Source organism: Nerophis ophidion, linkage group LG04 (assembly GCF_033978795.1).
Source record: "Nerophis ophidion isolate RoL-2023_Sa linkage group LG04, RoL_Noph_v1.0, whole genome shotgun sequence".
Lineage (NCBI taxonomy): Eukaryota > Metazoa > Chordata > Actinopteri > Syngnathiformes > Syngnathidae > Nerophis > Nerophis ophidion.
The window spans coordinates 59,115,491-59,130,324 of record NC_084614.1 but is presented as its reverse complement, the minus strand read 5'-3'; the positions used below and the strand labels follow the sequence as shown (position 1 = coordinate 59,130,324).

General features: G+C 39.2%; 1 protein-coding gene across 2 annotated transcripts in view; it reads left to right on the top strand.

Annotated features, from left to right (window-relative positions):
• Nucleotides 1-14,834, top strand: part of LOC133551658 (serine/threonine-protein kinase 32A-like) — a 159,520-nt gene that overhangs the window by 79,295 nt on the left and 65,391 nt on the right. For both annotated transcript variants that reach the window (XM_061898605.1, XM_061898604.1), the window contains exon 5: nt 6,932-7,105. In XM_061898605.1, the coding sequence (XP_061754589.1) occupies nt 6,932-7,105 (174 nt within the window). The remainder of the gene's footprint in view (nt 1-6,931; nt 7,106-14,834) is intronic.

Genomic DNA, 14,834 nt, shown 5'->3' with positions numbered 1-14,834 from the left:
AATATTTTTATCTGTAGTCTTTATTTAATTAATTCATGATTATTTTAATGATGGTTTTATTTTCAGGGCTTCACGGTGGCAGAGGGGTTAGTGCGTCTGCCTCACAATACGAAGGTCCTGAGTAGTCCTGGGTTCAATCCCGGTCTCGGGATCTTTCTGTGTGGAGTTTGCATGTTCTACCCGTGAATGCGTGGGTTCCCTCCGGGTACTCCGGTTTCCTCCCTCTTCCAAAGACATGCACATGGGGATAGGTTGATTGGCAACACTAAATTGGCCCTAGTGTGTGAATGTGAGTGTGAATGTTGTCCGTCTATCTGTGTTGGCCCTGTGATGAGTTGGCGACTTGTCCAGGGTGTACGCCGCCCTCCGCCCGATTGTAGCTGAGAAAGGCACCAGCGCCCTCCGCACCCCCAAAGGCAATAAGCGGTAGTAAATGGTTGGATGGATGGGTTTTATTTTTATCATTCGCCCTCTGGTAAATTGTTTGTATCTGTAAAGCCTTTTGAAATGCCTTGCATATGAATCGTGCTCTCTGATTAAACTGGCCTTTCCTTGGCGTGTGTGAGTGTCAGGAAAGAAGCTCTGACTTGCTCGGGGAGAAGGCGTGTATAGATCCCTAGACCCACAAATATGACAACTAGCTTTTGCTGTCATATATTCTTGCCAATACAGGACATATCAGTGACATGCAGTGAAGTTTATAGCTGGTGAGGCACTGACGTAATCAGAATCAGATTTACAAATATACAGTATGTGCACTGCGCCGCTTATTTGCCATTTGATTGGCAGCAGTTTACGGGTTATGTTTCATTTCTGCAATCTTTATACATACAAACTGTCGCCCACAAAATGTGCATTTCATTAAAAACGAAACAAAAATAATGTTATCGCCCTCCTACCTTATAAATGAAGTCCACGCGCCGGTCTTTCTGGATAAAAATAGCCGTTACTTTCTGGTAAATGTCCTCCTTTACTACCTTCAGTTTTAAAACTCTTATAAGAGTTCAACATAGTTGCCGCGATTAGCAGGGCTCCCACTCTCATCATTTCCACGGAATGCGAGCTGCTGTTTGGTGAGGAAGCAGGTCGCATTGATGACATCTTTTAAAATCTCTCGGTTCTCTATTACCTTCGCATTGTGGACACTGATGTTGAGTCGCCGCTGTTCATCCAAAGCCAAGTCTATCCTTGTCATCCCAAACGTTTTTAGCGCAATCTAGCTTTGAGTATGAGCGGCCGGCCGCTCATGTTTGGTGAGGCTTCTTTGCATATTCTTTAGGTCACAAAGTCCCATTTGAGTCCACACAGTTCCACAGGTTGAAAAAAGAAGGCAAGGAAAGCAGAAAAAGCGGTTTCTTGCAGAACATCCACAAAGCCAGTCTTTTCACGTATACCACTCCGTTTGGAAAGAGCGATTAACTTTCCGTCCTGCTGATTGAAAAAAACCATTCAGCTCCGGCGTTGGTCTTCCTTTAGTAATTATCTCCTGCTTCACTTGAAAGTCCACTTTAGAAAACTGTTTAAGTGCGGAAATGTAGTCATCCATGTTGAAAGTCGGGGAACATGAGACGGAAAAAAATAGGTCGCTGTAGCACTTACCCGGTAAGGCCACAGTATGTCTGGGATCTTGAGCGCCCCGCCCCTATCGTTAGGCACGATAACTGTTTGCCTCACCTCAGACTTTTTTCTCTGCCGTTTTGATGGCTCAACCAACACATAAAACATGTTACTCGCTGTGGCACTTGACTCGCTTACGCCACCGTATGTCTCTTATCATGAACGCCCCTATCGTGAGACACGAGATCTGTTTGCCTCACCTCAGACTTTTTTCTCTGCCATTTGGAACGCTCAGCAACACACCAGACAAGATAAATAAATAAATGATAAATGGGTTGTACTTGTACAGCCCTTTTCTACCTTCAAGGTACTCAAAGCGCTTTGACACTACTTCCACATTTACCCATTCACACACTGATGGAGGGAGCTGCCATGCAAGGCGCTAACCAGCACCCACCAGGAGCAAGAGTGAAGTGTCTTGGTCAGGACACAACGGACGTGACGAGGTTGGTACTAGGTCGGGATTGAACCAGGGACCCTCGGGTTGCGCACGGCCACTCTACCACTGCGCCACGCCGTCCCTCCGCCGCCGTCTCGTTAGTGGAATGATTAATACAGTGGAACGTCTCCAGTAAGCACACACTGCTGATTACAACCTGAGTGTGTTTCCGAGTGTTAGTGCTTCATATATTAACCTATTGATTTTGTTTTCTTAGAATTCTCTGCAGGGTAAGTGCAGCGCTACAATAAAAGGGAAGGTTTTCCTGAACACAGCATCATTTTCATGATACTGTTAGTGTCGTACAGGATAAAGTAAGATGGTACAGTAATGTTCGGTATCTTCTTTCCGACCTTCACCAGATGTCCTTTCCGCCCTGTAAGGCCAATCAGGTGTTAAGTGGCCTCAGCATTATCTGAGCCCTGATAAACAATTTAGAGTCAGCTCAATCAATCACCATCCTTCCTGTCCAACAACAACAACAAAAAAACTTTAGTTCTACTGGGTAGAGAAAAGGAGTCGTAAAATCATGTCCTAAGGAGGACTCGCTGGTGCTACGTGATGTGACTAATTCATACAAGTGAGAGAAGCTTGACATGTAAAATGGATGGCAATCATTGCAACAGTGAAGCAGTGAGCTGCATGCTGATACGGACTTCCTCTCGCTCACTCTGTGTCTGTAATTGATGGATGACATTATGTACTGTACTGCACCCAGACAATGACTTCCACACAAAAAGAGGTATTGAGAAACAAGAGTGAAAATTTAATTTGAAGATTTAGTTTACACATGTTTGAAAATAAGTTTAAAAAAAGTGGAGATTATACAACCCAACTCCTCCATATCTCAGCAATTAATGGTAGATTGTACACTTCCTGCGTCTAGCATGAGCATGTTATTTTTTATAGGGAGAAAAACAAAACAATGTTTAAAATATATTAAAGATTGTGGGGAGCCTATTCAGTCATAAAGAATGCAATTGTAAATACACTAGAAAAGCACTCAAAGAGTACAGGCCTCTTCCCAGGCCCATTTCCCAAAAGTAAATAATAGTTTTCGAAAAATACTGGATTCAGTTGATGATCCAAATCATCCCCAAAAGTAATAATTTTATCCTTATCCCATTTCTGACATTTTCTTAAAGTTTAATCAAAATCCGCCTATACATTTTTGTGCTATGTTGCTAACAGACAGACAGACAAACAAAACAATCTCCTGGCGCAGGTAAATAATCAAAGGATAAAGTAAATCAAATTGCTTAAAAATGGGCAACAAATAGAATCACTCTTTGCATTTAAATCAACAGAGTGAACCCTCTTGTCAGTCATCCACTCTCTTTGGTCTCTGTGGGCGGAGGTGAGAGCTTCTACATCCACAGAGAAGTTCAGCCTTGTAACGTAAACATAAGGCACCATAGTAGATATGTTTTTGTTCAACCTCAATATGTAATCACTTGTTCCTTACCAAAATTCCCCCATAGCTTTTTGAGCTGTGTTGCTAACTAACTAACTAACAGACGGACAAACCCCAGCGAATGCATAATTTCCTGGTGGAGGCATTTAATCAAAGTGTAAATTAAATAACAGTGTCTGTGCCTTAGTTTCATCAAAATCCGTCCACATCATTTTAAATGTTACTTAGATATTGGGTTTCACTATGTAAAGCGCTTTGAGTCACTAGAGAAAAAGCGCTATATAAATATAATTCACTTCACTTCACTTCACAATACTCCTGGTAGAGGTAATTAATCAAATGATACATGAAATTGCTATTGCTGTGTCAAAACAGGCTGCAAGAGGGTTCACTCTTTGCATAGCAGAGTTAAATACACAGAGTGAACCCTCTTGTTAGTCATCCACTCTCTTTGTCTCTGTGGTTGGAGGCGTGGACTGCTAGGATACACCCACAGAGAAGATTAGGCTCATAAAGTAAATACAGGGTAACATAAAATAATTTTTCCCGGCCAACCCAAAATGTAACCACTTGTTTCTTAACCCATTTCCTGAAAATTTCTTCAAAATCCCCCCTCATAGCTTTTTGAGCTGTGTTGCTAACAAACAGACAGACAGGGAACACAAAACCTCCTGGTGGAGATAACGAATCAAATGACATGTGTCGTTTGTTTTGTTTGTCTGTTGCTTCAAAAAAAGCATCAGAAGGGTTCACTTTTTGCATAGCGTGATTAAATAAACGGTGATTGCTCTTGTTGGTCATCCACTCCTCTTTGTCTCTGTGGGTGGAAGCGGGGACGCTTGTATACACCCACAGAGAAAGTCCTCGTGATGTAAACATAAGGTGACTCACATGGTAGAAATGATCCCGATCAATCCCGAAATCGAATCCCTTCTTCCTTATCCCATTTCTGACATTTCCTAAAAGGCTCATCAAAATCCGCCCGCAACTTTTGGAGCTGTATTGCTAACTAAGACGAGGCCTATTTAGTAGGAAATAAGCACTATTATTGATGTTCACAATGGTAAGGGGCAGAAAAAAACAGACTATTGTGAGCAACTCATGCGCTCCACACACTGGATGTGATTCAGCAGAGCACATTTAGTCACAGACTGATCACACCAAGGTGTAGGACTTCCCAGTACATGAGGTCTTTCCTACTAACAGACATCCGATTCTTAAATATGAACAGACTTCCAGTGTTCACAAATATATTGATGTACTGTATATAACACTTTGTGTGTATGTACAGCCGTGGTCAAAATTTACATACACTCGTAAAGAACATAATGTCACGGCTGTCTTGAGTTTCCAATGATTTCTACAAGTCTTATTTTGACATCTGACATGACATAGACAAATATAAGACCTTCTGGAGGAAAGTTCTGTGGTCAAATGAAACAAAAATTGAGGTGTTTGGCCACAATACCCAGCAATATATTTGGAGGACAAAGGGTTAGGCCTTTAATCCTAGGAACACCATAACTACCGACAAGGCTGGTGGGTGTAGTATTATGCTCTGGGCCTGTTTTGCTGCCAATGGAACTGGTGTTTTACAGAGAGTAAATGGGACAATGAAAAAGGAGGATTACCTCCAAATTCTTCAGGACAACCTAAAATCATCAGCCCGAAGGTTGGGTCTTGGGCGCAGTTGGGTGTTCCAATAGGACAATGACCCCCAAACACATGGCAAAAGTGATAAAGGAATGGCTAAATCAAGCTAGAATTAAGGTTTTGGAATGGCCTTCCCAAAGTCCTGACCTAAACGTGTGGACAAGGCTGAAGAAACAAGTCCATGTCCGAAAACCAACAAATTTAGCTGAACTGCACCAATTTTTGTCAGGTTCAAACACTGATGCCATCTATTAATCAGACAAGAAGCAAGGAATCATGCAGAGACAGAGTTCAATTTAGCTCATGAGGAGACACGTGCGGCTGTTTTCTAGTTACAGATCCAAACTACGTGCTAAAAGTCAAGCCCGCGTGCCTCCTCTATTTATTTGGAAAGCCCTGTTACATCCCGGAAGCTGTTGCTGAGGGAAGGGGGCAATCTCAACAACTCCAGTTAGACACAATATATGATTATAGGATGAATAAAAAGTAGGTGACGCAGGTCATATCGCCTTGTATCTGCTCTGTTTGCATCACGGTGGTCTACGGCCTTGGCCATCAGCAGGGCGAATCTGGACACAACACTTATAAAAACAACTGGCAATCTTTTGGATTGCCAGTGTTGCGATCCGTGACCCGGATCTTCACATGTTTATTTTTCCATCTTTGTTTCATTCTCTTTCTGACCCACTTACTTCCTGTTTAGTCCGTTATCATGGTTACACATTAATTTCACCTGCTCCTCGTTTTCTTCACACACCTGGTTCTACTTGATTACTCCCTATATAAGCCTTCCTCTTTTCCTTGTTAAGTCAGGGTCCATAATAATTTGCTCTCATGCAACAGGTGACGACTGCTACTTTTCTACGTTTATTCTCGCTAGCTCATATGCTAAGCCACCTGCCTTTTCTTAGCTCACGTGCTAATTGTTTTTGTTTTTACATTTTTGTGCTTTCATGCCAAGTCTAGTTTTCTGTTTGTATTTCCTAGTTTTCATACTAGCGTTTTTGGTTTGCCTTTTTATTAGCTCCTGTATTTCTGTTAAGAGCTCTCTTTTTGTTAAATAATATTTTAAGATCTTACTTTTGTTGTGTTCACGTCAACGCATCCTCGAGGGAATCGAACCTGGCAACTCGATGCCCACCAGTCCTCACAACCAGCTTGCATAGATACAAAAATACCACTTCAGCACAATTGACAATAATTTATATCAACAACCCTTAAGCATAAATTTATGATGATAATATATACATAATTATTCTAACAATTTTATCAAGAGGAGTGATCAAAAATTCAACCAGATGCTTATGAATGGCTACCAAAAGTGCCTTATTGCAGTGAAACTCGCCAAGGGACATGTAACCAAATATTAACATTTCTGTATGTATACTTTTGACCCAGCAGATTTTGGTCACATTTTCAGTCTACCCATAATAAATTCATAAAAGAACCAAACCTCATGAATGTTTTTTGTGACCAACCAGTATGTGCTCCAATCACTCTATCACAAAAAAAATAAAAGTTGTAGAAATTATTGGAAACTCAAGACAGCAATGACATTATGTTCTTCACAAGTGTATGTAATCTTTTGACCACGACTGTAAATGCAACGTTACAAGATGTATGTACTTTTGTTTCTTCACATACATTTTTATTCCTATTTGAATTTCTTTTTGTACGTGTCGACTGTGCCTCATGGCTTTACTTCATATAACAATTGATCATTTAAAAAATAACCATCAAAAATGTAAGTGTTTATTGTACAAAAAATGACCTCCACTGCTCACTTCTTCCCAATCTTCCGCTGGCAGGTATTCATTCCAGGATGAGGAAGACATGTTCATGGTGGTGGACTTGCTCCTGGGAGGAGACCTGCGTTATCACCTCCAGCAGAACGTCCATTTCTCCGAGAGCACGGTCAAACTGTACGTCTGCGAACTCGCCTTAGCCCTCGGGTACCTGCGCTCCAAGCACATCATACACAGGTTGGATGTTGGCTATTTTATTTCTGTACTTCCTAGTCTGTGGTTCTTTTCACATCGTTACCCTAACCCACTTGTATCCATGCGTCTTCTTGTTAGTTTACCTTTTCATAAGTAATTCATCTCATTTCAAAGAATATTATCTCGTGGTGTCAAACTATTGATTTCTTAAATCCAATTTTAATTGACCGTTTGCCTCGTTTCCTGCCTGCCGAGATGGCGCTTAAGTATTAGCCTCACGTAAAACACACAGGAAAAGGTAAAGAGAACAAATGGCAACCAAAGTGTTCCCTGGGCGCCATACCTGCTGTTGGTGGGTTGGTCTCTCTGGGTGGTTGGGACCGTACTCTGGCTCCCACACACACTGGGATTTAAATATGTTGTACATATAAATACACATATATATGTATACTCTCATACACACCATTATTCATACATACATAGGTACCTACGCTCTCACATACATTCACAAATACAGTACATACACACACACTCAAAGTTCGTACATCCACACGCACATTCATTGTACAGACATATATACAGTGGGACAAAAAAGTATTTAGTCAGCCACTGATTGTGCAAGTTCTCCCACTTAAAATGATGACAGAGGTCTGTAATTTTCATCATAGGTACACTTCAACTGTGAGAGACAGAATGTGAAAAAAAAAAAATCCAGGAATTCACATTGTAGGAATTTTAAAGAATTTATTTGTAAATTATGGTGAAAAATAAGTATTTGGTCAACCATTCAAAGCTCTCACTGATGGAAGGAGGTTTTCACTCAAAATCTCACGATACATGGCCCCATTCATTCTTTCCTTAACACGGATCAATCGTCCTGACCCCTTAGCAGAAAAACAGCCCCAAAGGATGATGTTTCCACCCCCATGCTTCACAGTAGGTATGGTGTTCTTGGGGTGGAACTCAGTATTCTTCTTCCTCCAAACACGACGGGTTGAGTTTATACCAAAATGGATACATGGATGATACAGCAGAGGATTTGTAGAATGTCATGTGGTCAGATGAAAAAAAAAACAGAACTTTTTGGTATAAACTCAACTCGTCGTGTTTGGAGGAAGAAGAATACTGAGTTGCATCCCAAGAACACCTAATCCACTGTGCAGCATGGGGGTGGAAACATCATGCTTTGGGGCTGTTTTTATGCTAAGGAGACAGGACGATTGATCCGTGTTAAGGAAAGAATGAATGGGGCCATGTATCGTGAGATTTTGAGCCAAAACGTCCTTCCATCAGTGAGACATTTGAATGGTTGACCAAATACTTATTTTCCACCATCATTTACAAATAAATTATTTAAAATTCCTAAAATGTGAAGTCCTGGATTTTTTTTCACATTCTGTCTCTCACAGTTGAAGTGTACCTATGATGAAAATTACAGACCTCTGTCATCATTTTAAGTAGGAGGACTTGCACAATCGGTGGCTGACTAAATACTTTTTTGCCCCACTGTATACACATACTGTTCGTATACATTCACAGTACAAACAATCATATACATATATATTATATATATATATATATATATATATATATATATATATATATGTATATATATATATATATATATATATATATATATATATATATATATATATATATATATATCATACATATACATTCGCTATACAAACATACATATACAAATACTGTACATATACAAGTACATATACATACATACACTCATGCATATAATTACGTTTCATCAAACTTAAATTAACATTGTTACTCTCGGGCAGGGGTCAGCAACTTTCAGCATACAATGAGCCATTTGAACCCATTTCTAACCAAAGTAAACCCACCTAGAACCGCAAATTCTGTTTGATCCTTAAAATGACAATAACGCTACTTTTACTTACAACTCAGCAAGTATTTTTGCTCTGATTAGCTTTCTGCAGCAGTTCCAAAAATGCTCTTTTTTCGGTCATCTCCAGCTTGGTGGTATTAATCCTGGAAATATATTTCCACATTGCATTTTTTGTTGTTTGCTATTTTCTCCCCACATATTAAGCAAACAGATGAACCACACTCAACAGTAAAAGCAAAAAAAAAAATGGCCATGAAGCATTAAATGTTCTATTTTCATCAGAAATGTTTCCCTTTTTGATTTGCCCATTGCTAATTTACTGGGGGTTGACCGCTAAAAACAATGCAATTGCTTGGCAGCAAAAGATGACGCATTGGGGTGTTAAAAATATTGCAAGATCACAAACTCTCTAAAGAAAAATGGCTACATTAAAATAGACAAACAAAAAAATATTTTATACATCAAAATGAAATAGCCTTTATTTATTGAGATTTTTTAAAAGCCAAAGGGAGCCAGGGTGGAGGTATGAAAGAGCCACATGCGGCTCCAGAGCCGTGGGTTGGAGACCCCTGCCCTAGGGGTAACTGGGTAACACATGGCACACTGACAAAGCTTAACCTATTGTTACTATAACAATCTACAAGGTTAATATAGCTGGCTTCTCTCTCTTCCCCTCCATTTTTCTGCATTCTTTTGTATCTCTAGTTATCATTACATATATGTACTGTTGCATTTGTTTTCATTTGTTATTATTCATTATTAATAGCGCTATTTCTATTTGTACTGATTCATTTGTAGTGTAATAATGCTTTTTGTCATTTCTGTATTATTATTTATATACTGTCTTTGCTATCACTTTTACTATCATATTTGTACATATCGTATTTGCTGATATTACTCTATTGTTGTTATTATTGGTGTGTTGGCTGTTGTTTTTGTTGTCTCTCTGTCTTATCCCCTTCTTGTCCCCACAATTCCCCCTCTGTCTTCCTTTTCTTCTCTTTCTATCCCCTCTTGCTCCGGCCCGGCTGCACCAAATGATAATATAAATACATTTAATAAAGTCAGATACAAATAAGGCAACAAAAGAAGTATCCCACACTTCTCTGTTGTAAAGTAAATGTGTAAAGCCCATATGGGCATTTGCATCAACTATATGATTTGCCTGGAAAGCGGGACAGGACAAAGAAAAACAAAAACAAAAACTGGTCATGTTTGCGAACAATAGTGATTTGGCAAAGTTTAGCTACTAACGTTAACCATCATTGAAAGCATAGCCTAGCATAACAACAAACACATTTTTATTTGGGCTGACTAACAATATTTATTCAGTAATTGTGAAAAATATATAGATTTAAAAATACAAATCTATTCTATTAAACAAAAACTGAAGCTAACTTGAATAACATAACTTTAAGCAAATTGCAAACAGCCCCTCTATTCACACCAGGGATTTTTCATTAATTGCATTTGCTACAAAATCTTAAAATAATGACTTTGGTTTATCGTATCCCCTCGGGATGCATTTTGAAGCGAACATTGCTATTTATGTGTCCTCACTCATTTTTGCATCAGGATATGCATTGATTTGATCACTGACCGTATGGCGCCTTTCAGTAATCCATCCGCGGTAAAAGTAAAGTAACGTGTGATTAATCTGTGTTTATACATGATTATTAATGCGATTATTCCTTGTAATGAATCACATGCGTTAACGCGTTAATTTTAACAGCCCTACATATCCTCGACTAGGACAAACTTTATTGATCGACAAGGGAAATTGTTCCACACAGTAGTTCAGTTACAAAGGATGGAAAGGATAAGGATGGAAAGAAGTATGCACACAAGGGCACAAAAAGAGGGCGAAAACAAAAGGTATAAATCAGATTAAAAATGTATCATCGTAGCAATATCAAATATAACATATATGTAATATTTACATATTATATATATACAGTCTATAATATATACTGATATATTATAATATTATATTATATTATATTATTATATAATATATACAATATATAACAAATCCCAATTACCATGTACAATATTACAGTATATGTAACAGGTGCAGCAAAAAAAAAAACGACAGCATAAAATAGAGTAGATCCAACAGAAAATATGCATTATAATAGTCTTATAGCAGCATGTTATAAAAATCAATGTTACTATGAGTTCAGTCACAAAAAGATTGCCCCCCAACGCAGACGCAGACAGACCAGATTCTTAATGCTGATCACAACCAAGTTATAGTGTTCGTATCTGTTGGATATTCCACATTCAATTTCCATAGAAATGAGATGCGCCTGTTTAAAAATAATGTATGCAGATTGAAGAGATGTTGATTTTATTTTTTTTTATCGCCACATCAGCTGGCCATTCTGTCCTCGCCGGTGCCAAAACACACACAAAAAACACTTCAATACATATATATATATATATTAGGGCTGGGCAACGATTAAAATTTTTAATCGAAGTTAATCGCACTATTTCTCCGATTAATCGCGATTAACTGCATTGTATACGCAAAACCCAATAATGAATTCAAAAGTAGTGTGTAGTGCACCTTTATTGGAATATTCTCCCACATGAACAAAAGCGCCAAAACATTTGTTGTGCAAACACAATTTAAATCAGTCCTTGTTAAACAGTAGCAGTTAAATAGCATATTTTATGAAAATCAACTCAAAAAATGTTAATACAAACATTTAAGCTTATTGCCACTGCCAGGGTATTTAAGTTATCCTGTTTGTTATGGAAAATAAATATAATCTACATACAAATCTCTGAGCCACAATCATAACATCTGAATAGGCAATTTCTGAGGTAACAGCAGAAACATTTTTTTTATCAGGGATCTTATGTTTAAAAAAACCTATATTATAGGTAGTGGGCTGTTTTAGGGAATTTTTGATCAAATTATCCGTAGTAGCAATATTAATAATGTTGTGTTTATTCTGGTAGTGCACTTAAAATAATTATGACCATATCTAGGAATTGATATGATGGGAATTTTGCTTGGTGCTTTGATAAACTGAACGCATATACATGGTACTATATTGTGATGTTATGAGCCTGGGAAAAAAAGAACTGCCCTACCCAGCATGCAACAGGAGTGACGAGCATGCGCGGTAGCCCGGTATAGGTTGTGTCGCCATGACGGCATCTTGTATGTTGTGATATGCACACTCTGAAAGTAAACGTTAAGAACTCAGCCAACAGTCCTTGTCTGCATTATTCATAAATAGACAGACAACAGATATACTCCGCTGCTTCACAGGCCGCTGGATGTAGCCGGCAAAGTATTCCCATGCTAGCTAGCCGGTCTAGTAAGCACGCGTCATTCAGTCCAAAACGGCCCGATCAATCCACATTCAGAATTGTCTGGCGGTCGTAAGTGATCCCGGAGTGACCACGCTGTAAGCTAGCCATGAAATTTGCAGAATTGTCCGGTATTTTTGCCAAATGTTCCATCTTTACCAGGAGCCCCTCGACACCGAAGCCCGTCGGGCGACGCCATCTTGTTGAGAAAAGGCGTTAACAAAATAAAAGCATGTAAACAACAAACGCAAATGTGCGATAAAATAATTGTCGGCGTTAATAGATTGATGAGTTAACTCGTAATTAACGCATTAATTTGCCCACCCCTAATATATATATATATATATATATATATATATATATATATATATATATATATATATATATATATATATATATATATATATATATATATATATATATATATATATATATATATATTTATGTTCTTCAATGGGCTGAATGAATAAGCAACTTGATAATCCATCACTTTCTATTTCTCTTTTTTTTTTTTCAAGCAGATGCTCAATTTGTACGTGAATTGTTATTTCCTTCCCTGCTGTTTTATTACTGAGTCATTATGTGGGTTTTTTTGCTTCTTCATCACCAAAGAGGGAGCAAACGCAACATGGTAATGTGTTTGCCTTATACTTGGAACATGTATCATATTTGATTGTCGCTCAAGGCACTGTGAGGATCGTTGTATGCCGATACCGATGTTGTTGTACAGCACTAAAATGTCAGGAAGGATGCTAAAAGGGGCTATGTCATATGATTAGGGGTCAAGTTATCCTGGTCACTGCAACCCTGTCGGTCGCTTGATGATATTATGTAACACAAAGAGAAAGTCGTTAAACACTCATCTCTTTAAAAGGGATCATTATCACAATTTCAAAAGGGTTAAAAACAATAAAAATCAGTTCCCAGTGGCTTGTTGTATTTTTTAAAGTTTTTTTTCAAAATTTTACCGGTCCCCGAATATCCCTAAAAAAAAGCTTTAAAGTGCTCGATTTTCGCTATTTGCGATGCGACTATCCATTTCCCTGTGACGTCATACAGTGCTGCCAATGTAAACAAACAACGGCGAATACCACAGCAAGATATAGTGACATTAGCTCGGATTCTGACTCGGATTTCAGCGACTTAAGCGATTTAACAGATTACGCATGTATTGAAACGGATGGTTGGAGTATGAAAGTATTGAAGAAGAAACTGAAGCTATTGGGGCGGTATAGCTCGGTTGGTAGAGTGGCCGTGCCAGCAACTTGAGGGTTGCAGGTTCGATTCCCGCTTACGCCATCCTAGTCACTGCCGTTGTGTCCTTGAGCAAGACACTTTACCAACCTGCTCCCAGTGCCCCCCACACTGGTTTAAATGTAACATAGATATTGGGTTTCACTAGAGAAAAGCGCTATATAAATATAATTCACTTCACAATTCACTTATTGAGCGAATAGCATCTGCAGGTTATTCATACATCTCTGTGCCATGTCTGCTTTAGCACCGCCGGTAAATAGCATGTTAGTATCGATTAGCGTAGCATGCTAGCATCGATTAGCTGGCAGTCAACATCATCAAAACTCACCTTTGTGATTTCGTTGACTTTATAGTTGCAAATGCATCTGCAGGTTATCCATACATCTCTGTGCCATGTCTGCTTTAGCACTGCCGGTAAATAGCATGTTAGCGTCGATTAGCGTAGCATGTTAGCATCAATTAGCTGGCAGTCAAGCCGCAACCAAATATGTCTGATTAGCACATAAGTCAACATCAACAAAACTCACCTTTGTGATTTCGTTGAATTTATTGTTGCAAATGCATCTGTGTTGGCCCTGGGATGAGGTGGCGACTTGTCCAGGGTGTACCCCGCCTTCCGCCTGATTGTAGCTGAGATAGGCGCCAGCACCCCCCGCGACCCCGAAAGGGAATAAGCTGTAGAAAATGGATGGATGGATGGGCATCTGCAGGTTATCCATACATCTCTGTGCCATTTCTGTCATCGCCGGTAAAATGTGGAGACACTTTGGCACATTCAATGGGGGTCTGGCGGCAGACACTTTCGCATCTTCGGGCCAGCAGTGCAACTTGAATCCCTCCCTGTTAGTGTTGTTACACCCTCCGACAACACACCGTCGAGGCATGATGTCTCCAAAGTTCCAAAAAATAGTCGAAAAAACGGAAAATAACAGAGCTGAGACCCGGTGTTTGTAATGTGTTGAAAATGAAAATGGCGGCTGTGTTACCTCGGAGACGTCACGTTCTGACATCATCGCAAAAAGAGCGATAAACAGAAAGCCGTTTAATTCGCCAAAATTCACCCATTTAGAGTTCGGAAATCGGTTAAAAAAATATATGGTCTTTTTTCTGCACCATCAAGGTATATATTGACGCTTACATAGGTCTGGTGATAATGTTGCCCTTTAACCAAACATGTTACCTGTACCTGCGGTATTTATAATGAACTGGAAAATGATCCTGTGGATTTAGTATGAAGATGACTCACCTCTCAGAGAATCGCAGGGTTTTTCGTTCCTTCCACTGGAGCTTGGCGGCAGATGCCAAGTCTGCTTTAAAAGCACTTAA